The following is a 22,001-nucleotide window of genomic DNA, read 5'->3' as shown; positions in this document are numbered from 1 at the left end:
GGAGCTGTTGTCCTGAGCTGCGTTCGGGATTCTCTCTTTGTCTCTGAGATTTGCAAGCCCCCCTATTATAGTCGGGGTGCTGACCTATTTTTGTTGATTTTGGGGGGGGCTCTCTGTGCCTCCTGGACTTGGAGGCCAGCTTCCTCCCCAGATTAGGGACGTTCTTAGCTATGAATTGTTCAAATACTCCTTCTGCCTCCCCTTCTGAGATCCCGATTATTCGAATATTATTTTTTTTGAGATTTTATTTATTTATTCATGAGAGACATGGAGAGAAAGAGAGAGAGAGGCAGAGACACAGGCAGAGGGAGAAGCAGGCTCCATGCAGGGGGCCTGATGTGGGACTTGATCTTGGGTCTCCAGGATCACGCCCTGGGCTGAAGGCGGTGTGAAACTGCTGAGCCTCCCCGGCTGCCCATATTATTTTATGGTGTCACTGATGTCTTAAATTCTTCCTTGGGGTGGAGTAGTTGTTTATCTCTATTTCTCAGCATCCTCGTTCTCCATCATCTTGTCTTCTAGGTCCCCGACTCTCTTCCACCTGGTTTATCACAGCAGTTAAAGCCTCCACTCCTGAGAGCACCTCAGTAATGACATTTTTAAATTTCAGCCTGATTAGACTTTAGTTATTTCTCCACTGAGGGATTCTCTGGTTGTCTTCTGTGCTTTTCCCAGGCTCAGCTACCATCTTTATAATCGTTTTGAATTCTGTTTCTGACACCTAATTTATACCCACGTTGACTAAATCCCTGGCAGTGAGTACTGCTTCCTGTTCTCACTTTTGGGGTGAGTTTCTCCATCTTGTCATTATGTCCAGAAAAGATGAAAGAGAGAGAGAAGGCAAAAATAGCAACAATACCAGAAAAATGCAAACAAAACAAACCAGAAGAAAACAGAAACAAAACAAAATAAGGAAAGAAAATCAAACAAAGAGTAACACAGAACGAAAGAGTAGACTAGATCCTGGGTGTATTTTGGTCTGTTTGCTAAAAGAAACTAGATCCAAAATAGGATCTTTCTTTCCTGTTTTGGATCTAGTTTCTTTTAAGAAAGAAAAATTCGTGTATATACAAAAATAAAATGAAATGCAATGAAAGGAAACCAAAAATAAAAAATATATACACGAAAAAATTTAAAAGGATTTAAAAAAGAATTGATAAAAGAAGAAAATAGCTGAAAAAAGGTAAAAGCGAAAGACTAAGGAATAATAAACCCACAAACGCTGTGGCTGTGCGCTCCTTCCCTGGGGCTCGCTGGCGCCCACAGTTCCGCCGCTCTTGACCTTGGTGCTGGCGGGATGCACCCCGGTTCTTCGCGGGGAGGGCCCTGCTGCGCTCGCTCTCAGCTGACCGGCCCTGCGCCCTCTGCGCCCTCTGCACCCTCTGCGCCCAGGGCCGGCTCGGGGTCAGCCGCTCTGGTTTGCACTGTGTGGTGCCGTTCCCCCTCCCAAGGGCTCTCAGAACCTTCCAGAAAGTGGTCACTTTTCCGTCTGTAGAATTTCAGCATTCTCTCTCAGATCTCCTGCTGATTCCGCTGGTGTTCAGAATGATTTGAAAACTGGCTGGATTCCAGGGACCAGACAAAGTTAGGGTCCCCTACTCCTCCAACATCCTAACCCCCCTCCCCCCTGCCCAGAGGCATTTTTAAAGCACTTTGGGTCAGTGTGGGGACAGAGCAGGGACCTCCCTGGTCAAACAGCTCAAGGCCAGCTGGACAGGTGTGGGTTCCACGGTCGCTGTCCCGTCTGTACCCTGGGGGTGGTGTGGGTGACCTGTGCCCCAGGGGGGCAGGCCAGGTGGGGCTCCATGGTCAGTCCTGGTGGATGTGGATGGCCTGAATGTCCCCATAGCCACCACGGGGGCCCTTGCTGGGCACGGACACAAGGAGGCTGGGCGCAGGAGGCAGTTCAAAGACTTTATTGGACTGGGCATGTGCACGGGGTGGGGGGGTGTGCAGGGCCTGCTGTCCCGGCTCAGTCTGGGTCACGTGACCTCCAGAGGCCAGGCGGAGACCTCGGGGGCGCCAGAGGGGCCAAGGAGTCCAGGGATGGGGCTGGGCTGAGCAAGGCCGGGGGAGCCAGGGCCGTGCCCATGAGGATCTGGAGCACTGGCCACCGGAGCCCTGCCAAGCCTCTGGGGCCCAGGGTGGGCGTGGAGGGCGGGGGGCCGATGGGGGGACAGGAGGGGTGCAGGGTGGCGGGATCCTCTGCGGGGCTGGGCTGGGTGGGGGTCCTCCCTTCCTGACTTCATACCCACACCTGGAGACCTGGTGTCTGCATGTGCGGGACCTCTGGGTGAGTCTGAGTAGCACCACGGAGAGGAGGACAGTGCCTGCGGGGCTGGGGAGCCCGGGCTCGACGCGGGGGGCGCGGGGCCGGGGGCGCGGGGCCGGGGTGGGAGGGTGAGATGCGGGCTGGAAGCGGGGCGGGGGCTCGAGGCGGGGGCCGCCGGGCGGGGGGCACGGGCGTGGGTCTGGGGCGCTAGCAGATCCAGCGGATGAACCTGTCGAAGAAGCCGGGCTGCGCCAGGCTGTCATAGTCCTTCTCGCGGAAGATGGCAGTGGCGTCGCCCAGGCTGATCTTGGACAGCACATCCGCGTCCACGTCGCTGCCCACGGCCACCACGGTGGGCACCACGTTCTGCTTGCGCATGGAGTGCACCGCCTCCTCCAGACTGTCGTTGCCCGTGACGCCGTCGGTGAGGAACACGAAGGCCAGCTCGGCGTGGCGGCGCGCCCCGGCCCGGGCGCCGTGCACCACCTGGTTGATGGCGTGCACGATGCCCGCGCCCACGTGCGAGAAGGAGTTGAGGTAGCGCGCGTTCTCCAGCGCCTGGTGGATGACCGTGAGGTTGGAGGTGAGCGGGAACTCCACCTGCTGCTCGCCGGGGCCCCCGAACTGCAGCATGGCCACGCGGGCGTTGAGCGGGTCGTCGTCCCTGCGCGCCAGCGTCAGCCGCCGGGACACCTCCTCCACGAAGCGCCGCGCCTTGTGGAAGTTCTGCTCGCCCAGCCGCTCCGAGCCGTCCAGCAGGAAGACGACGTCCACGGGCCGCTGCGTGCACTGCGCCACGTACAGCTCTGCGGGCAAAAGGGGCGGTGGGCGGGCGACCAGGGGGCCCCTCGGTGCGCCCCCTCCCGCTGGAGCCGAGAGCCCGGGCCCGTGGGGACCTCTGACCCGGGTCGGCCGAGCGTGCACAGGGTCTCTCTCCCAGCCCCATCTCCTCGGAGCCGGTTGCCGTGTCTGCGGGTTTTGCTTTCACCAGATGTCCCCAAACCTGAGGGCTGAGGGGCTCGCCGCCGTCCACCCGCTGGGCAAGGAGGGGACCCCAGAGGGCCGCAGTCCACAGCGGGCGTGGGGCGGAGGCTCAGGGAGGCTGTCTTCGCATTCGCGGTCTCGGGAAGACCCCGGACGCCAGGACCCACACCTGACCGTGACACCCCCCCCCACTGTCGTACCAGAGCTGCCCGAGGGGCCCGGGCCATGTTCCTCCCAGCTCGGGAGCCGCCGAGAGAGGAGCCTGTGTCCCCCATGACGGGACGGCCCGGGCAGGTGGTCCGCACGGCGTGGCCGGGGCAGGGGGCTCTGCTCCCCCGGGAGGTCACCACCTGGGACCAGCCACCGCGGCCACGCCTCCGGGGGATGTGGGCACCGCAGCACAGCCCAGAAACCCACTCCTCGCCACACCGTCTCGGCCCACGCTCCACCGATGCACAGTGGGCCCCTCGGCCGTGAGGCCTCACCCCGGCGTCGTGGGGGGAGGATGGGCCGGTCCTTGCACCTGCACCCGGGGCCTCAGCCAGGGCCCCCGGGCCGGGCATGCGGGTTGGTGACGCCTGGGCCTGGATCGTGGGATCCCGCCGGGCGGCAGGTGCACCTCCTGGCACCAGGCCCAGCCCTCCGCCAGGCCCGGCCTCGGGTCCCACGGGCACCGGCCGCCCCCGCCCCCCCCGCACATCACTTCACCACAGCAACGCGTTCACATTCTTTTTTCAGCTTTTATAGAATGTTTAGGATGTGGCCCCAGCGCCGGAGGGACCCCGGGGCCTGTCACCGCGCGGTGGGGGCCGGGCCACCCTACCAGGCAGCTCTCTCTGGCAGGAAAGATTTGATTTTTTTTTTTAAGGAGCTTATATCAGTGACGTAGCTTATTGTGGTGGCAGCGCGGGTGGGAAGCAGCTTCTGCTTTAAATCCACGTGGCCAGAACTTGCTGGGATCCTAGCAAGTGGTCTGGGTGCCCCTGTGCCCCAGTCAGCACTGGCCTGACGCCTGTGGGGGTGCCTCCGCCAGGGCGGCCGGCAGAAGTGCCAAGGGGTGGCCTCGGGCAGAGGCCGCAGGGGAAGCCGCGCGTTGGGGTCTCCGCTCGGCTCTTCCTGTCTGCCTAATGGCTCCCTCGAAGGCGCCCGGTCCTCACCCACGGCCCGGGAATATGACCTTGGGTGGCAGGGGGAACTGAATTCTGACCCAGAGGCGCCCTGGGTTGGCCGGTGAGCCCTAGGAGCCTCCACAAAGTGCTCACAGCAGGAGGCAGGGGGCAGGCCCCCAAGGGGACGCGCTAGGTGACAAGAGAGGCAGAGTCGGGAGCTGGAGGAGGCAGGACGGGTGGTCCCCGGAGCCCCTGGAGAGCGCGGCCCTGCCACCCCGGGATCCGGGGTTCTGGCCTCCAGACGGACAGAGACTGGCCTGGTCGGCTGCCGGCCCCTCCGGGTGCGGGCGGCCCCGCGGCGTCAGCAGAGCGCCAGCGCGGTCTCGGGGTCGCCCACGATATCCCTGTGCACCAGCTTAAACGTGTCAATGAACAGCTCCATCCAGTCCTGCCGCTCGCTGCCCGTGGCGAACTTGGCTCGCTCGGCGGTGTAGACCAGCACCGCCACCAGCCTGGAGTAGGCGGCCGGGTCCTGCGTGAACTCCGTGGCGTTTAGCAACTGTTGGATCAGGGGGATGGTCCTGGGGAAGGAGGCGTCCGGGCCCTCTTCCGTGCGGAGGAAGGTGACCGGGGGCTCGCCGCCAGGCCGCGGTCCATCTGCGGGGGCATCCAGAGAAGGCGATGAGGGCTGCGCTGGCGCGAGCAGGCCTGCAGCCGCCCTGGGGCCGGAGCGCACTGCGAGGGCCGGGCGCCTCCGTCCTCCGGGGACATTCGGGACCAAAGCCAGGAAGGGGTGTCAGGCTGAGCAAGGGTCAGATGAGGTCGGGGGTACCCGGCAGTGCGGGGCGCGGGGGGCCAGCCCCAAAGCATGTGGCCGAGAACACGAGGGAAGCACCTCCGGGTCACCGCAGTCAGCACGCATGGTGGCGTGGACACTGACCAACTCGGGTCGGCGTGGAGCAGCTCAGGGCCGAGCCCTGGATGACCAGGGCCCCTGGCGGCACCTGAGAACACTCACCGCCGCCCGGAGCATGTCGTGGGCAGGCCCCAGACCCCCTGAGAACACTCAGGAAGAGGCTTGTGGCGACCAGTCCTTCTCGGCCCTTGAGTCTCCCGTTGTCACTGCCCGGGACGTCCCCCTGGGGACCTGGGCATGGCTCCTGCTCCACCCCAGCCCCCCCACCCCCAGGAGGTCAGGGCTCCATCTTGGGGGTGCCCTGCTCCAAGCTCACCAGTGGGTCTGTCCTACAGGAACGGGAGCTTCTCCCCTGGGTGGGTGCTGGGTGGCAAGCCTGGGTGGCCGGGTCCCACGGCCCCCACCCTGCACACCCCGCCCTCTGCGCCCTCCCTCGGCACACCCGGCCCTGCAGAGTCTCCTGCGTCTGCCCCAAGGAGGCTGGGCTCGGGTCACTCAGGCTCCCCTGTCCCCCGGCCGCTGTCCCCAGCAGCTCCATCCTTGCCACCTGGGCTTGGAGCACGCTCCCCCGTCCCCCTGAGCACACTGCCCCCTGGCCTGGCCAAGCCTCGGGATGGCTGGGCCTCCGGTGGGCGGGGCCGTGTGGCCCAGGGCTCAGGGTCATGCCACGGCGCAGCGGCCTCCCCGCACCGGTGGCAGCCTCGAAGCGCCGCGCAGCACGCCCGCCCCGGGGCGCAGGGACCCGCTGCTGAGTGACCCCCAGCGCCCTCTGTGCTTCCTCTGCTCCCGCCAAGGGGCTCGGGCACGGTCGGTAGTTGCTTCAAAGGATTAGCTTGTTGGTTACGCGGAGAAGCTGGGGGTTGGGGGGGGAAGGTGGAGAAGGGCCTCCGGGGACCACGCCCGGTCACCTGGGTTAGAAGCTGCGCGGAGATGCTGGGGGCGGGGCCAAGCCGCAGGGAGACGCCCCAGGAGCGGGGCCAAGCCGCATAGAGACCCCGGGGGCGGGGCCAAGCCGCATAGAGACCCCCCCGGGGGCGGGGCCAAGCCGCATAGAGACCCCCCCCCGGGGGCGGGGCCAAGCCGCATAGAGACCCCGGGGCGGGGCCAAGCTGCATATAGTCCCCCAGGGGCGTGGCCAAGCCATATTTAGTCCCCCGGGGGGGGGGCCAAGCCGCATAGAGACCCCGGGGCGGGGCCAAGCCGCATAGAGACCGGGGGCGTGGCCAAGCCGCATAGATACCCCCGGGGCGGGGCCAAGCCTCATAGAGACCCCCGGGGCGGGGCCAAGCCTCATAGAGACCCCCAAGGGGGCGGGGCCAAGCCGCATAGAGACGGCCGGGGCGGGGCCAAGCCGCATAGAGACCCTGGGGGCGGGGCCAAACCGCATAGAGACCCCCCGGGGGCGTGGCCAAGCCGCATAGATACCCCCGGGGCGGGGCCAAGCCTCATAGAGACCCCCAAGGGGGCGGGGCCAAGCCGCATAGAGTCCCCCCCAGGGGCGGGGCCAAGCCGCATAGAGACCCCGGGGGCGGGGCCAAGCCACATAGAGACCCGGGGCGGGGCCAAGCCGCATATAGTCCCCCAGGGGCGGGGCCAAGCCGCATAGAGACGGCCGGGGCGGGGCCAAGCCGCATAGAGACCCCGGGGGCGGGGCCAAGCCGCATAGAGACCCCGGGGGCGGGGCCAAGCCGCAGAGACCCGGGGCGGGGCCAAGCCGCATTTAGTCCCCCGGGGGCGGGTCCAAGCCGCATAGAGGCCCCGGGGGCGGGGCCAAGCCGCAGGGAGATGCCCCGGGGGCGGGGCCGGAACACAGGTGCAGAAGCCCGCACGGGGCCTCAGCAATCTAGCAGCACACAACCACGCTGCACCGCAGGTCGGCAGGCTTCACCAGAGAACCAGCGTCACCCCTCAACTACATGCCAAGGAACAAAAGCTGCACGATCCTACCCAACAATGCAGAAAACGCACGTGGCAAAGCTCCACACGCGGTGGTGGAGGCGGCGTAGCGGGGAGCAGAGAGGCCTTCTCAGCTTGCTGGGCCCCAGCCCTGGGGTCCCGCGTCCTGCCCTCGAGGGCCCACCTGACCGTGGGTCCCGCCCCAGGGTGACTGGGGCGCGCTGAGGGCACAGCTCATGCGACGGCCGGCAGTGCAGTGTGGCCTCCGGCAGGGACAGCTGGCCCTCGCCGCCCGCACCTGGGGCCTGTCCAGCCCACCCCGCCGACTCCAGGGAGCGCAGGCCCCGCAGTGCCCAAGGCGAAGCCAGAGCGCCCAGGCGGCCCGGACGGGCAGGGGACCACCCTGATGGCCATTTTCTGGGAAGCGCTTGGTCAGAAGTAGTGTGGGGACCCCCGCCCCCAACTCCACACAGCTCCTGCCCACCTGCTGCCCCACCTGCTGCCCGTGAGGAGTGCGCACGAGCCCAGGGAACGCCGACTTCCCCTGCACGTGTGCACGCGGCCTGGGCTTTCCGTCTGAGTCCTGGGCTGCACCTGCCCACCCAGCCCGCCCACCCGCGATGGTGCAGCCGCCTCCCCGAGCCCGCAGGATACGGCCCAGTGTCCATGGCCTGGCGGAGGCCCAGGCTGGGGACAGGGCTCACCACGGGAGGGTTCAGCTGCTGCACCCTGGGCACCACCGTGGGCCCCGTGGGCCTGATCACTTCACAGCAGAGCCTTGGACGCAGCAGCTGGACGCCAGGGGTGCGTGGATGCCACCGTCCTGCCCCTTCCTGGCCCCACAGCACCCAGGATGGCTCCCGTGCGTCCCCAGCACTTCAGCCTCCAACACAAAAGCAGCTCTGTGGGGCGAAGGCCCAGGCCCCAGACACCAGCCACGGGTGCTTCCAGAGGCGGCGGCTCCAGGCTGCCGGAGGTCGCAGGTGGGAGTGAGCGCATCGGCCCGTGGCTGCCCGGCGGCGGCTGCCTTCGCCCCCTGGACTCCTGGACGGTGGTAAAGCAGCCGCTCTGCTTCCCGGATCCCGCCTGGGCTGAGGTAGCTCTGGGGCATCTGTCCCTCCCCGGGCGGTGGGGTGAGGGGACACGAGGTGACGAGGCCGTGAGCTCGCGCAGGCCCGGACGGAGCGCCCCCTCCACACGGGCGGCTGGCGGGCTCGAGATCAAACCTCAGCCCAGCCCCTGACGTGCCAGGGTCCTGGGGCTGGCTCGCCCATCTGCAGGTTTCTCGGGAGTCCCGCAGCGGCCCCTCCTCCCCAGCCCCGGCCGCTCACTAGTCTGGGGCGGGGGGCCTGGCAGCGCCCCAAGTTACCTGTTTGGCAGGGAAGGTCCGGGCACACGATCTGAGGGTCTAGGAGCAAGGAGGGGGCCCAGTCAGTGTCCGCGGGCCAGGACGGGGGCTGGACCACCACCCTCCAGCCACCCGTCCCCCGGCCTGGCATGGACACGGTGGGGCACGGCGGGGCAGACGGCCGCTCACCTGGGCACAGGACGTCCTCCATGTCGTCGATGAACTTCTCGGCCACCAGATCAGAGAAAAGGGTCATGTTCCGCACCTGCTGCGGCTTGTCGCAGGCGATGGAGTAGAGGTTCTCGCTCTCGTGCCTCTCGTGGAACATGTCGCCGATGCCGATGGCCGTCACCGTGACATCGTGGTTGCACAGCGCCCGCAGGTTGAGGTCGTCGTCCCGGGGGTCGTGGCGGCCGTCCGTGATGACCACTGCGAACACGCGGGTCTTCTGGCGCCGGCTCTCCTTGATGAGCTGGTTGTAGGCGAACTTGAGGGCCGAGGGCGTCCAGGTGCCGCCGGCGATCCACTCCAGGTTCTTGACGGCCTCCTTGAAGCTGGACAGCGAGTCGATGCGCTCGTCGTCCAGCTGGATGGCCTCGAAGGTGCCCTCGTGGCTGTACTGCACCACGCCCACACGGGTCCCTGTGGCCGGCAGGACGTCAGGGTGCTGGCCGCCGCCCTGCCCCCCGCCACCCGGCGCGCCCACTCCCGGGGGCCGCGGCCACTCTGGGCAAAGCCGAGACCCGGCCCTCGAGTATCCGCGGTGCGCCACCCCTCGTGACCGGCCCCCGGGCACCTGTCCTCCCCGCCCGCGCCCGGGACCCCCGACGCCCCCGCCCCGCCCCGGGGGGCAGCTGACCGGTCTCTGACTTGGGGTCCTTGGCGATGGCCCCCAGCCTGTTGACCACGTTGATGACGAAGTTCTTCTCCAGCGTGAAGTTGGTGTAGCCGATGCTCTCGGAGCTGTCGATGACGAACACCACGTCCAGGGCGCCACACCGCTTCTCGCAGTCTGCGGGCCGGGGGCGCGGTCAGGGGGGCGCTGACCCCGGGCCTTGGGAGACACACCCGGGCACGCGGCGGGAAAGGGGACCCCAAGGGGCGGGCGCGACCCTGACCGCTGACCCTGGGCCCCGGACGCAAGTGGGGGCCGGGACTCACCGCAGCACCCGCACGTCTCCCTCACGTAGGTCATGACGTCACATTCCTGCAACACAGGGGGGTCGGTCCCGGGCCGAGGCGGCCGCACCCTCTGAGCCCCCTGCCGCCCCGCCTCCCCAGTTTAAGAGCAGGGAGCGCACGATGCCATCCCCACCCGACACTCACCGTGAGGCCGGGGTCTCCCGGGGGACCGGGCTCTCCCTGGAGGACGGAGGGCGACAGTGAGAGGAGGCCCCTGTCTGGGCCGGGGCTGGACGCCCCCACCCCGCTGCAGGGACCCCGCGGTTCCAGCCTGAGGCTCGGGGTGCATGCTGGCCCGAGGGCTGGAGCCACGACAGCTGACCTACCTCGGGTCCTGGGGATCCTCTTGGGCCGCGAGGGCCGGGCTCGCCAGGGGGACCGGGATCTGCCTGAGGAGGGAGGAGGGCGGGTGGGCGGCGGCCTCCACCCTGGGCCCCCGCGGCACCCCCCGCCCCCCCAGCCCCGGGTACTCACGGGCTCGCCCTTCTCGCCCTTCCTCCCGGGATCTCCTTTGGCACCAAAGTCACCTCTGCCTCCCTGAGCACAGGACACGGGTCAGCCCCGGGGTGGGCAGCGCGGCATGTCCCCACCCCCAGCCGGACCCCCAGGGCGTCTGCCAGGGGCACCGCCGGGCTTTCGTCAGACGTGGGGTCGGGGGCCGGGGGGTTAGCAGCTGCGTCACAGCGTTTCAGGACAGGCGCGGTTCTCCGTTTGGGAGACGCCGGCACGAGGCAGCCGGGAAGTCGGGGTGAGGCGGGGGGCGTGTGGCTGCCCGGGGGGTGTGGGTGCGGGTCGGGTCGGTCGGGTGCAGGTCAGGTGGGCGTCAGGTCAGGTGCGGGTGCAGGTGCGGGTCGGGTCGGGGGCGGCCGGTGCACACGTACCTCGGGGCCAGGAGGGCCAGGCTCGCCTTTCTCTCCCTGCGGAGAAGCACAGCTGTCACTCTGCACACCCCGACCCCTGCCCTGGGGCGGGAGGCTGGCTGTCCTGGGGACCGGGGTTTCTGGAAGCCCCTCCTGCCCCCTCAGGGGGTCTGTTAGCTCAGCTGCATGAGCGCCGTGCCCCAGACGCACCCTACGACCCGCGTGGTGTCCGGGGGTCTCTGCACCAGACAAGGACGCCCCCTCGCCCTCGCCTTGTCCCCAGGAGGGAGGCCCTCACAGGAACTGGTGGGAGTCCCCGGGCCCCCCAGGCCCCCACCCCTGCTGGGACTTACGGGTGTTCCTCGGGGTCCCGGGTAGCTGAATCCAGGCCTGCCGGGGTCTCCCTGTGGATGGGGGGGCTGGTCAGGAGGGTCCAGTGGGAGAGGAGAGGCTGAGCTGGCTGGGCTGAGGACGGGCGCCCACGGGGCTGGGCTGTGGGTTGGGGGGGCCATGCGACCCCGAGGGAGAGAACAGGCGGGGCTGCCCAACCCCTCACGACCCCACTCCAAGGAAGGGGCCTGGCACGCGGCCGGCAGCCCCCCGAGAGCTGAGAGGGGCTCAGGCCCCCAAGGCCGGTCTGGACCCTGAGGGTAGGGACGAACCTTGGGACCAGGCTGTCCTGACTCTCCACGGGGACCGGCGTCACCGGGGTCTCCCCGAGATCCCTGAGGGCAGAGAGAAAGTGGGGTCGGCACCCATGGGGGGCGGACCGCGTCCAGCGACACAGCCTCCACGCTGCTGCCCTGTGCACCAGGCAGCCCCAGCTTCCTGGCCCGGCTCCCCGCTCCCGGACTCCCCATCCTGGCCCCCACCCCACCCCTGCTCCTGCTCCTGCCTGCACAGCTGGACCCCCAGGGCAGGGTGACCACGTGAGCTGCCCCCCAACCCCATGCTGCAGCCCGAGCGTGCCACGGGGCAGCGTCCTGCGGGCAGGAGGACCCAAGGAGCCCTACGGGGGGCGGGGGGGCTGGCCCCAGAGCCACCGGGCCCTCCCAGGCGTCCTGCCACTGACCTTCTTCCCCGGCTCCCCGAGAGCCCCCTGGGGGCCCCTGGGTCCTGGCAAGCCTCGGTCTCCCTGGAAGGAAAGGAGACCCCGCTGTGATCACTGCAGGTTGGGTGGGGCCGGGCCCCTGCTGTCCCCCAGGACGTCCAGGGAGGGGGAAGCAGGCCCCAGGCTCCCCTCCAGCCAGGAGCTGGGCGGCCTCACTCACCTTGGCTCCTTTGTTCCCCACCTCTCCAGCCAGACCCCGGGGACCCTCCGGGCCAGGGTCTCCCTGTGAGAAGAGGCCAAGTCAGTCTCGGGCAGGTGGAGGGGCGGGGAGGGGGGCCCGATTATGGAGGGGGCGCCGGAGCACAGCCCTGCTCACTCGGTCACACGCACCAGGGACGGCACCGCCACCCACGTCCCAGAGGAGGAAGCCCCTCCTGCCAGGCCTCCCCCCACACCTTGTGTGGTCCTGCCACCTGGACATCCTGAGTGAGGGGCGGAGGGAGAAGCGGGCCGCCGGGTGAGCGGGGAGCCCGATGTGGGACTCGATCCCAGGACCCCAGGGTCACGGCCTGAGCCGAGGGCAGACCCCGCACCGACTGAGACCCCGGGCACCCCGGGGTCACTTCTGTTTTCCAGGGTGGCCCAGGAGGGGGTCGCTGGTTTTCCTGGGTCCCAGGGCCCTATCAACACGGTGGGGAGACCTGTGCGGAGGCAGACGCGGTGGACACTGCCCCTCACTCACCTTCTCACCCTTGGGGCCGTTGACGCCCGGGCTGCCCTTGGCTCCTGGGTCCCCCCTGCGCCCCTGCGGGGAACAGTGTGTGTCAGGGGGCCCTGGTGGCGGTGCCGCGTGGGGCCCACGCTCTGCTCTCGTCACCCCGACCTGGGCTCTGGGGGCGAGTCATTTTGCAGCCAAGGATTTGGAAATGCGGGGCTCGTGGTCAGGGTGTGAGACGGGGCCAGTGGGGGGGTGCAGCCGACGTGACCGGGCCCAGCCTGGACCCGCGATCGGCATGGTCACCCCGCTCACTTCCGGGCCGGCCAGGCCTGGGGCGGGGCCCCGCTCTGTGAGATCCGGAGGGACACGGGCCTGCAGGAAGGGGTGCCAGGTGGGACCCGCAGAGGGTGAGCCTGAGGGCACGTCCGGCCCACGGGGTGTCCTGCTGGGAGGGCGACGTGGGGCACGAGGCCGGTCGCCAGGCAGGGGTGCAGCCAGTGGGGGCCTGCCCCACCCGCACCTGTTCCGTGGCCCATCCCAAGTGTCCGCAAGGGGGGAAAACACGGCCCACGGGGAACGGCCGGCGGGCGCTGGGCTCCAAGAGGCCCAGACGGGGTGAGAGCGGGAGGGCGGGCAGGCGGGGCAGAGCCCGCGGGGGCAGAGCAGGGACTCACTGGCTCGCCTTTGGGTCCTCGGGGCCCAGGTCCCCCCTTGGCTCCTTTCACGCCAGGGCTTCCTGGGGACCCGTTGTTGCCTTGATACCCCTGCGGAGAGGATACGCGTCAGCCACAGCGGGAGGGGCCCCGCGGAGCGCCCTGGGCCCGGAGCCCCACTGTCAGCACGGGGAGGGCGGGCCGGCAGGCAGGGCGCGGGCGGCTGGGGGGCGGCTGGGGGGGCGGGGACCCGCCGGGGGCACCTGCCTTGCTTCCTTTGGCCCCGCTGTCTCCTGGGGGGCCCCTGCGTCCCGGGCGGCCAGCATCTCCCTGGAAAAGTGGAGAAATCAGCCTCACACCGTCTGCTGCGGGCCTCGGGACCCCCATGGCTGCGCGGGTGAGAGACGCAGCCCCGGAGGCCCAGGAGGACGGGGCTGGGCCTCGGGCAGCTCCTGCAGTGTGAGCGCCCCCCCAACCCCCCTGCTCCTGCAGCCCCTCAGGCGGCACTGCTGACCCTCCTGCTCCTGTGTCCGTCTGCAGGGACCGGCCCTCTGCGGGCTCCTAGGACCGGCGGCCCCCGCGCCCCCACCCCCAGGCCCGGCAGGCAGGAGAGCCACCAGGCTGCCCTCGAGGCCACGGCCCGGGCGGGCGGCCTACCTTGGTGCCCTGGTCCCCTTGCTCCCCGGGGCTGCCGGCTTCCCCTGCGTATCCGTCGGGTCCCTGCAAGACGGGGTACGGGGCTGTCCTGGGCTCCTGTCCCCGTACTGTGCGCCCCGCCCGGGGCTCGGGGCTGGAAGCCCGTCCGGGGAGCACCGCCCCCTCACCCAGAAGCCCCCGAGACTACCTCTCATCGTGTGCCCACGACTCTGGCTGAGCCCCGGGGAGGTGGTCGGGGCAGGAGGCGGCTGAAGGCAAGGTGCACGCCGAGGGACTCCCGGCTCCCTCGCTGCCCCCACCCACTGCCCCCGCCCCACGTCTCCCAGAGCCAGGGCTAGAACCCCAGGAGGGACACAGCTGCGCTTACCCGGCTCCCGGGGTCGCCCTTGCAGCCAGGAGGCCCGATGCGCCCCAGCTTGCCCTGAGGGGGGACAGGGTGGGTCAGGCGGTGACAGGTGAACGGTGGGCCAGTGCCCCCCGCCACCCCCAGCGGGCACACGGCTGTGCCTCCAGTGGCTCAACCATAGGGTGGCGTCCACGGGGTGGCCGCAGGCCCCTGGATGTGGCTGGACGTGTGTGTGGCCCGCACGCAGGCCAGAGCCGGGCTTCCGGAGCCCAGCGGGACCAGCGGCCGGTCCTCAGACACAAACGTGCGCGCTGGCTCTCAGGACGCTGCTCCTTCGCTGCGGAAGCGGCCCAGGCAAGGACCCGAGGGCTCGGGGAGGCTCTGCTCACTCCCAGACCTCAGAAGGGGGATGCACCCCGGCCCGGGGAGGGGGCCCCAGACGCACTCTACCTTCTGTCCGTCGGTCCCGTTCTTGCCGGCCAGGCCTGAGGCCCCCTGGAGGGACAGGTCAGCGGTCAGCGCTTGGAGCAGCGGGAAGGGGGGTGCCCGCCTGCCCACCTGCCCGCCCACCTGCCCGGCCCCCACGGCCCCCACGGCCCCCACGGCCCCCACGACCGCCGCGGCCCGCTTACCTTCCGCCCGTCGGCTCCAAATTCACCCTGTGCAGGAGGGAAGCGAGGCGGGTTAGCTCGGTGGCCCCCGGACGCTGCTGCCTCGGGCCCCAGGTCTGCCCTCGACCCCAGAGAGGGCCGCCCCCACCCCCCGCCCGCAGGACGCTGGGGACTGAGCCCCAATCAGGGCCGCAGGCTCGCCGACGGACGCTGCTGGGGGCTGGCGCCGAGCTGGAGCGGTGGCCAAGGGGGGGGTCTCACCTTCTCTCCTTTGAAGCCAGGAACACCCTGAGGTAGGAAGCAAGAGCGGCGTTACCGTGGTTACTCTGGGGACGGCCAGGGCGGGGGGGGCAGCCTCTGGGGACACCCAACCAGGACTCGGTGGGGGGGGCTCGGTTCAGGGACAGAATTCCAGATATTGGGATTCTTGCGTTGGGGCGAGGGCAGGCAGGGACCTCCCGACCTGTGGGGCAGCCCCCACTGGCCCAGGCTGCCCTGGGCTGGTCCCCCCACCGCAGCCCCGGGGACGGGGGGCCAGCAACTTGCCTTGGGTCCTGGGAAGCCAATGGGGCCTTCGATGCCGGGATCTCCCTGTGGACGAAGAACAAACAGCGGCGGCTGAACTCCAGTCCTGGAGAATCGGAGCCGGCGGGGCCGGGGTGCAGAGGACACTCACCTGGCGACCCTTCTGCCCGGGTTCTCCTGGCTCGCCCATGTTGCCCTTGGCGCCCTAAAAGTACATGATGGACAAAGGGGTGAACGAAGGCAGGAGGAGGCGAGCAGACCACGGAGCCGGCAGGTGGGCAGATGCTTCTGAACTGCCGTGTCCTGCTCTGGGGCTCCTCTGTGTCCCCTTGGACGCCCACCGTGGTCCCCCCGCCCCCCGGAGGCCCAGGGCACATCCACGCCTGGGCTGGGGCAGGTGGCAGGGCCAGCAGGACGGGGCGGGCGGCCAAGCACCTGTCCTGCTCCTGGCGGCCGCACGTGGGCCACATTGAGGAGGGAACCGGGGAGCTCCAGAGGGACACCCCGCCCACGGTGCAGCTCCCCGGCCTCCTCCGCTGGGGCCGACAGCACCACGGGCACTTCTGAGGCCCTGGCACAGAACTTCGTAAGGAAGTTGGAAGCCACGTATTTAATAAGCCACGGAAGTCGGTGATTTCCTCAGTCAGCAGCCCCGTCACCAGCAGAACCGCTTCACGTTTCATGTCCTGCTCGAGCTCCCTCACCTTATGACCAGGACATTCCCACGGCAAATCTTAACTAAAAAAGTGTTTCCACTTTCCTCAAAAAACGCCATTTTTAACTGGAAGGAGCTACACAAGACTTTCAGGTCTCCGGGGTCGAGGGTTGACGGCGCTCCCGGCCCCACGTGCGGAGCCGAGGGGGGCGGCTTACCTTCTGTCCGCGGTAGCCCTTGGGGCCGGGGGGCCCGGGGATCTCCAGACAGCTCACCTTGTAGCACTGAAACGAGAAGCAAGAGGTGCTGAGCAAGGTCGGCGCCCAGAGCCGGGGGGGTGGGGGGGTGGGGGCAGCCCTGGGTGGCCGACGGGAGCAGGGGCCGCAGGGACGAGCCGACGGGGGAGGTGCCCAGGAGCCCCCGGAGCCCGCAGACACCCTGGCCACGTCTGGGAGAACCAAGGTCCAACAGCGATTGCAGGAGGGATGGAACCCGCCTGTCCGGGCACCACCTGTGCGTGGGATTCCCACCCCGTGTCCGTGGGTGGCGGTGCTAGGGGAGGGCGCTGCTGGAGGGGCCCCTGGGTGGGGAGTGCGGGCTCCTGGCTGTGAGCTGGGGGTGTGTGTATGGGGACGGGAGACGTCAGGAGACACATGGGGACGAGGACGTTGAGGGAGGCGGGGATGTCAGGGGATGCAAGGGGATGGGAGGATGTCGGGAGGACGCACAGGGATGGGGATGGAGGATGTCAGGGGATGCACGGGGACGTGGGGATGTCGGGGGATGTACGAGGTCAGGGATGGGGGAATGTTGGGGGACATATGGGGACGGGGAACGTCAGGGGATGTATGGGGATGTGGGGATGTTGGGGGATGTATGGGGTCAGGGATGGGGGATGTTGGGGGACATATGGGGATGGGGGATGTCAGGGGATGTATGGGGATGAGGGGACATTGGGGGATGTATGGGGTCAGGGAGGGGGGATGTTGGGGGACATACAGGGACGGGAGAACGTTGGAGTTGCATGGGGACAAGGATGGGGGACGTTAGGGGATGCACAAGGACATGGGGACGTCCGGGGATGTACAGGGTCGGGGATGGGGGATGTCAGGGGATGCATGGGGATGTGGGGACGTTGGGGGATGTACGGGGTCGGGGATGGGGGATGTTGGGGGATGCGGGGATGGGGGACATTGGGGGATGCGGGGATATCAGGGGATGCATGGGGATGTGGGAATGTTGGGGGATATACGGGGTCAGGGATGGGGGATGTCAGGGGATGTACGGGGATGTGAGGACGTCGGGGGATGTATGGGGTCAGGGATGGGGGATGTCGGGGGACATATGGGGACGGGGGACATTGGGGGATGCGGGGATGTCAGGGGATGCACGGGGTCAGGGATGGGGGACATCAGGGGATGTACAGGGACATGGGGATGTCGGGGGATGTACGGGGTCGGGGATGGGGGATGTTGGGGGACATATGGGGATGGGGGACATGAGTGGATATATGGGGACGTGAGGATGTTGGGGGATGTATGGGATCAGGGATGGGGGATGTTGGGGAACATATGGGGATGGGAGGACGTCAGAGGTTGCATAGGGACAGGGACGGGGGACGTCGGGGGCCCAGGGCTGAAGCTCAGCGGCCCGTCCCCCCCGGCCTGGGGCTTCGAGGGCGGCCCTAGCGCGACCCCTGGGGCGCCGCCTGCCTCCGGCCAGCAGCCCCTGGTCCACGCTGAGCGGCCTCAGGCCCCGCGAGCGGAGGGTCTGGCTGCCCGCCCCGGGGGGCGCCGCAGAGGCCCAGGGGCAGCACCGGGCCGGGCGGCAGGAACCGGCGACGCCTCTCACCTCTCCGTAGGCTTCATGTTTCTGCAGGAAAGACAAAAAGCAGGCCCTTAGCCGGAGCTGGGGGCTGGGGGCTGGGGGCGGGCAGTTTGGGCGGCGCCGCGGGAGGGCGCAGAGGGGTAAACTGAGTCCCAGAGCCTCGCGCGGCCCGGCCCGGGGGGCGGGGGCCGCTCACCATGACCTTGATGATGCGGTTGACCGTGTCCTGGTCGATGTCCAGGTCGGGGCGCACCGTGGCGTAGTCGTTGCGGTAGAGCTCCAGGGGCACGCTGGCCATGTCGCGCAGCCCCTGCTCGTTGGGGCTCTGGTTGGGGGCGACGGCGAAGACCCGGATGCCCTCCTCGCGGGCCCGCTCGGCCTGCAGCTTGATGCCGCCGCACGGGCTGCCGGTGACGTGGCCGTCGGTGACCACGACCGCGAAGTGCACGCCGCCCTTGCCCTTGAGCCGCCGGACCTCGTGCGTCATGTTGGCCAGCGCGCAGTCGGTGAAGGTGCCCTTGCGGATGGAGACGATGCTCTCCAGGCTCTTGGTGAAGGAGGCGCGGTCGCTGTCGGGCGGGCTGAACACGCGCACCGCGTCCGAGAAGTGCAGGCCGCCGTAGCGCCAGCTCAGGGCCACCTGGTCCAGGTAGGTCTCGTCCTGCAGCTGGCTGACGAACTGGCGCACGAACTGCTTCATGTGGTACAGCAGGCTGTCGATGGGCGACTGCATGGTGACGCTCTCCGAGGTGTCCAGCACGAAGTACACGTTGATGGGGCAGTCGGCCTTCTCTGCGGGCGGGGCGCGTCACTGGGCGGGCGGGGCGGGCCGGGTGCGGGGCGGGGCGGGGATGCGGGGCGGGGCGGGGATGCGGGGCGGGATACTGGGCGGGACGGGATGCTGGGCGGGACGGGATGCTGGGCGGGGCGGGATGCTGGGCGGGGCGGGGTGCGGGGCGGGACGGGATGCTGGGCGGGGCGGGATGCTGGGCGGGGCGGGGTGCGGGGCGGGACGGGATGCTGGGCGGGGCGGGGATGCTGGGCGGGACGGGATGCTGGGCGGGACGGGATGCTGGGCGGGGCGGGGTGCGGGGCGGGACGCTGGGCGGGGCGGGGATGCTGGGCGGGGCCGGGGTGCGGGGCGGGGCTGGGATGCGGGGCGGGATACTGGGTGGGATGCTGGGCTGGGCGGGGTGCGGGGCGGGGCCGGGGTGAGGGGCGGGGCTGGGATGCGGGGCGGGATACTGGGCGGGACGGGATGCTGGGCTGGGCGGGGCCGGGATGCTGGGCGGGGCCGGGATGCTGGGCGGGGCGGGGTGCGGGGCGGGACGGGATGCTGGGCGGGGCGGGGATGCTGGGCGGGACGGGATGCTGGGCGGGGCGGGGATGCTGGGCGGGACGGGATGCTGGGCGGGGCGGGATGCTGGGCGGGGCGGGGTGCGGGGCGGGACGGGATGCTGGGCGGGGCGGGGATGCTGGGCGGGACGGGATGCTGGGCGGGACGGGATGCTGGGCGGGGCGGGGTGCGGGGCGGGACGCTGGGCGGGGCGGGGATGCTGGGCGGGGCCGGGGTGCGGGGCGGGGCTGGGATGCGGGGCGGGATACTGGGTGGGATGCTGGGCTGGGCGGGGTGCGGGGCGGGGCCGGGGTGCGGGGCGGGGCTGGGATGCGGGGCGGGATACTGGGCGGGACGGGATGCTGGGCTGGGCGGGGCCGGGATGCGGGGCGGGGCGGGGTGCGGGGCGGGGCTGGGGTGCGGGATACTGGGCGGGACAGGGCGGGGGTGCTGGGCGGGGCGGGATGCTGGGGGCGGAGCTGTGGTGCTGGGCGGGGCCGGGAGTGGGGCGGGGCTGGGATGCCGGGCCGGGGGCAGAGCCGGGATGCTGGGCGGGGTCGGGATGCGGGGCGGGGCGGGCGGGGTGCGAGGCGGGGCTAGGATGCGGGGCGGGATGCTGAGCCGGGCCGGGATGCTGGGCCGGGACGCTGGCCCCGCCCCCCCCCGCCCCCCCCCGCGGCCGCAGCCCCGCAGGTACCTGGACAGCTGTTTCTGTCGGAGGTGGGGGGCGCCACGACCTCCTGTTGCTGCGCATGCAGCGCCCCCAGGAGCCCCCAGAGCAGGAGGGCGGAGCAGGGGCCTCGGAGCATCCTGGCGGCACCCACGCGCCCCGACATCCTGCAACACGGAGGAGCCGCCGCTGCACAAGCGCCCTCGCGGGTGTCGCCGCGCCCCTGGGCCCTCCGCCGGGCGGGGGTGACGCGGTGGGGGCGCCCTCGTCCCTCGCCCCTGCGCGGCCAGCCACACCTCGTGGCCCTCTGGGGGCTGCGGGCGCTAATCCGCAGGTGCTTAGGAAGCGGGAACGCCAGGGGTGCGCGTTGGCGACCACAGAGCACGTGGGGGTCGGCGGGCGGTGACGGGGACGGGCGGGGGGCTCGGCACCATGCCAGCCGCCCCAGGGACACCTGCCCCCGGCGGGGATGCCTCCCTGGGCGGGTCACTGTCCCCGACGTGTCCAGGGGACCGGAGGCTGCCCGCTGCCTGCTGCCCGCCTTGCCTGGGGCCTGGGGGCTCCGGGGACGCGAGGAGGGGAAGGTGGGACTCGGTTCACACACGCGGCGCTGCCTCCCGGGGACCCCAGAGCAGGGCCAGACCCGAGGAACACGCTGCCCCGCCCGCACTCGGCTGCCAGTGGGGGCGCAGGGAGGCTGGGCCCGCAGGCCTGGGGTCGGGGGCCTGAGGAGCCCTGCCGGAAGGCCGAGGCCCGGGGCAGGCCGGCGCACTTTTCCTGGTGATGCCCCTAATGCGTTCGAGAGGAGGTGGATGGAGTCTGGGATGGAATCTGGGGGCGGAATAAGGTTCTATGTCGCCTGAGTTCAGGTGAGGGGAGCTGGTCCTGGCATAATTAGGAGGGGCCAGGCCGGCCCTGCCTCCCCAGCCGAGGTCATGGTCAGGTCAAGAGGCCTTGACTCTGCAGGTAGAGGCTGGGACCCGGCCAGGTGTGACCGTTGCACAGACTAAAGCAAGCCCAGTGGGTGTGCCGGGGAATCCAGGAGGGCTTCCTGCATGAGGTGATGCAGGCAGTCAGACTGAGGGGCTGTAAGAGGAAGGGGAGCTGGGGGGGGGGTGTGGCTGAGGTGGGGGCTGGGAAGGTGGCGGGAGGGGCCAGCCAGGGGCCCTAGAGAACCTGGAAGCCAAGAGGAAGTCAGGCCACAACAGTCAGAGCAAAGAGGTCCAGAGCCATCGACCACAGGTGACAGCCAATGTGGGTATGTGGGACATCGTTGGGTGGGGCTGGGGGCTGGTGGGGGCTGAGCACTGGGACGTGGGCACAGCTTTGGCCCCCACTGCCCCTCACCCTGCTGCCCCCATGTGGGAGCCAGGAGTCCTGTCCCATCTGCTGTGGTAGGGAGGTGGTTGTGCACTTGCCAGCCCTCCATGCGTATGCACACACACCTCACATCACACGCACGCTCACACACACTCAATTAAAGAGGCCCCCATGATAAGGTGTACTGGTGAGAAATGCTACTCCCAAACGAAATGAAGAATTCTAAAAATAATCTACCCAGGAGGAAAACACACGAGCAGCAACGAAAAATATATTAAAACAAACAAACCCAGAGGGAAGAATCATCTAGGTGTTGTGAGCAGCCTCCAAGGTGGGCCCAATAGCCATGTGTCCTGGTACTCACACTCTTAGGAAATCCTACATGCTCAGCTGTCACTGGCCTGTATGGCCAACAGGTCAGCGTGCAGACGACAGCTCACAGGAGACACCGGGGCTGTTGTCTGGCCTTCTCCTGGGCTGCTCCCAGGGAGGAAGCGGCACACGAAGGCACTCAGGCAGCCTTGCCGGGCAGGTGAGCCGAGGTAGGAGCACATCCTCAGCCCAGACAGCAGGTGAGCAAAGCCCCGGACAATCCCCAGGGCTGTGCCTGCACCTCCTAGGGGACCCTGAGCTAGAACCACCCAGCCACACCATTCCTGACTTGAATCAATTGTGACGTAGCAAATGCTTCTTGTTCTAAATTTCTAAGTTCTGGGGTAATTTATTACATAGCAATAGATAACTAATGTAGGCCTCAAACTTTTCCTCCACAATATTGTACACAGAAAACCAATGAGACAGTAACTGGAGACTTCTGCGGGGAAAATGAAATGACCCCAAGATACCTGCCTAGTCAACTTAGCTTTCATGCAAAGGATAAACGTCACAGGTATAAATGGGCTCACCCACATACCATTCCTAAAAAAATTCTGCAGACAACAGAGAAATGAATAAAGGTAAGAAAAAAGAGCGAAGACCCTTGAATAGACTGAAATATAAAAAAAGGAAGGAAAAAGGAGCCAGAAAGCACAATATCACATGGATCAGTTGACAATATATGTGAAT

General features: G+C 68.4%; 1 protein-coding gene across 2 annotated transcripts in view; it reads right to left on the bottom strand.

Annotated features, from left to right (window-relative positions):
• Window positions 1-1,900: 1,900 nt before the first annotated feature.
• COL6A2 (collagen type VI alpha 2 chain) overlaps window positions 1,901-22,001 on the bottom strand; it is a 32,558-nt gene continuing 12,457 nt past the window's right edge. The window contains exons 2-28 of one of the 2 annotated variants that reach the window (XM_025462192.3): window positions 19,644-19,783; window positions 17,807-18,402; window positions 17,635-17,655; window positions 16,002-16,067; window positions 15,280-15,333; window positions 15,150-15,194; window positions 14,865-14,891; window positions 14,625-14,651; window positions 14,443-14,487; window positions 14,014-14,067; window positions 13,647-13,709; window positions 13,257-13,319; window positions 13,011-13,100; window positions 12,361-12,423; window positions 11,839-11,901; window positions 11,640-11,702; window positions 11,230-11,292; window positions 10,921-10,971; window positions 10,589-10,624; window positions 10,182-10,244; window positions 10,034-10,096; window positions 9,852-9,887; window positions 9,687-9,732; window positions 9,385-9,537; window positions 8,715-9,167; window positions 8,547-8,585; window positions 1,901-3,078 (exon numbers count right to left, since the gene is read on the bottom strand). In XM_025462192.3, coding sequence (XP_025317977.3) covers window positions 2,480-3,078; window positions 8,547-8,585; window positions 8,715-9,167; window positions 9,385-9,537; window positions 9,687-9,732; window positions 9,852-9,887; window positions 10,034-10,096; window positions 10,182-10,244; window positions 10,589-10,624; window positions 10,921-10,971; window positions 11,230-11,292; window positions 11,640-11,702; window positions 11,839-11,901; window positions 12,361-12,423; window positions 13,011-13,100; window positions 13,257-13,319; window positions 13,647-13,709; window positions 14,014-14,067; window positions 14,443-14,487; window positions 14,625-14,651; window positions 14,865-14,891; window positions 15,150-15,194; window positions 15,280-15,333; window positions 16,002-16,067; window positions 17,635-17,655; window positions 17,807-18,402; window positions 19,644-19,782 — 3,081 coding nt within the window. In that variant the 5' untranslated portion in view covers window position 19,783 and the 3' untranslated portion in view covers window positions 1,901-2,479. Of the gene's footprint in view, window positions 3,079-3,976; window positions 5,023-8,546; window positions 8,586-8,714; window positions 9,168-9,384; window positions 9,538-9,686; window positions 9,733-9,851; window positions 9,888-10,033; window positions 10,097-10,181; window positions 10,245-10,588; window positions 10,625-10,920; window positions 10,972-11,229; window positions 11,293-11,639; window positions 11,703-11,838; window positions 11,902-12,360; window positions 12,424-13,010; window positions 13,101-13,256; window positions 13,320-13,646; window positions 13,710-14,013; window positions 14,068-14,442; window positions 14,488-14,624; window positions 14,652-14,864; window positions 14,892-15,149; window positions 15,195-15,279; window positions 15,334-16,001; window positions 16,068-17,634; window positions 17,656-17,806; window positions 18,403-19,643; window positions 19,784-22,001 lie in introns of those variants that run through there. The other variant, XM_049104616.1, reaches the window with a different exon arrangement.

This window comes from Canis lupus, chromosome 31 (assembly GCF_003254725.2).
Source record: "Canis lupus dingo isolate Sandy chromosome 31, ASM325472v2, whole genome shotgun sequence".
In the NCBI taxonomy this organism is placed as follows: domain Eukaryota; kingdom Metazoa; phylum Chordata; class Mammalia; order Carnivora; family Canidae; genus Canis; species Canis lupus.
This window is presented reverse-complemented; position numbering and strand designations above follow the sequence as displayed.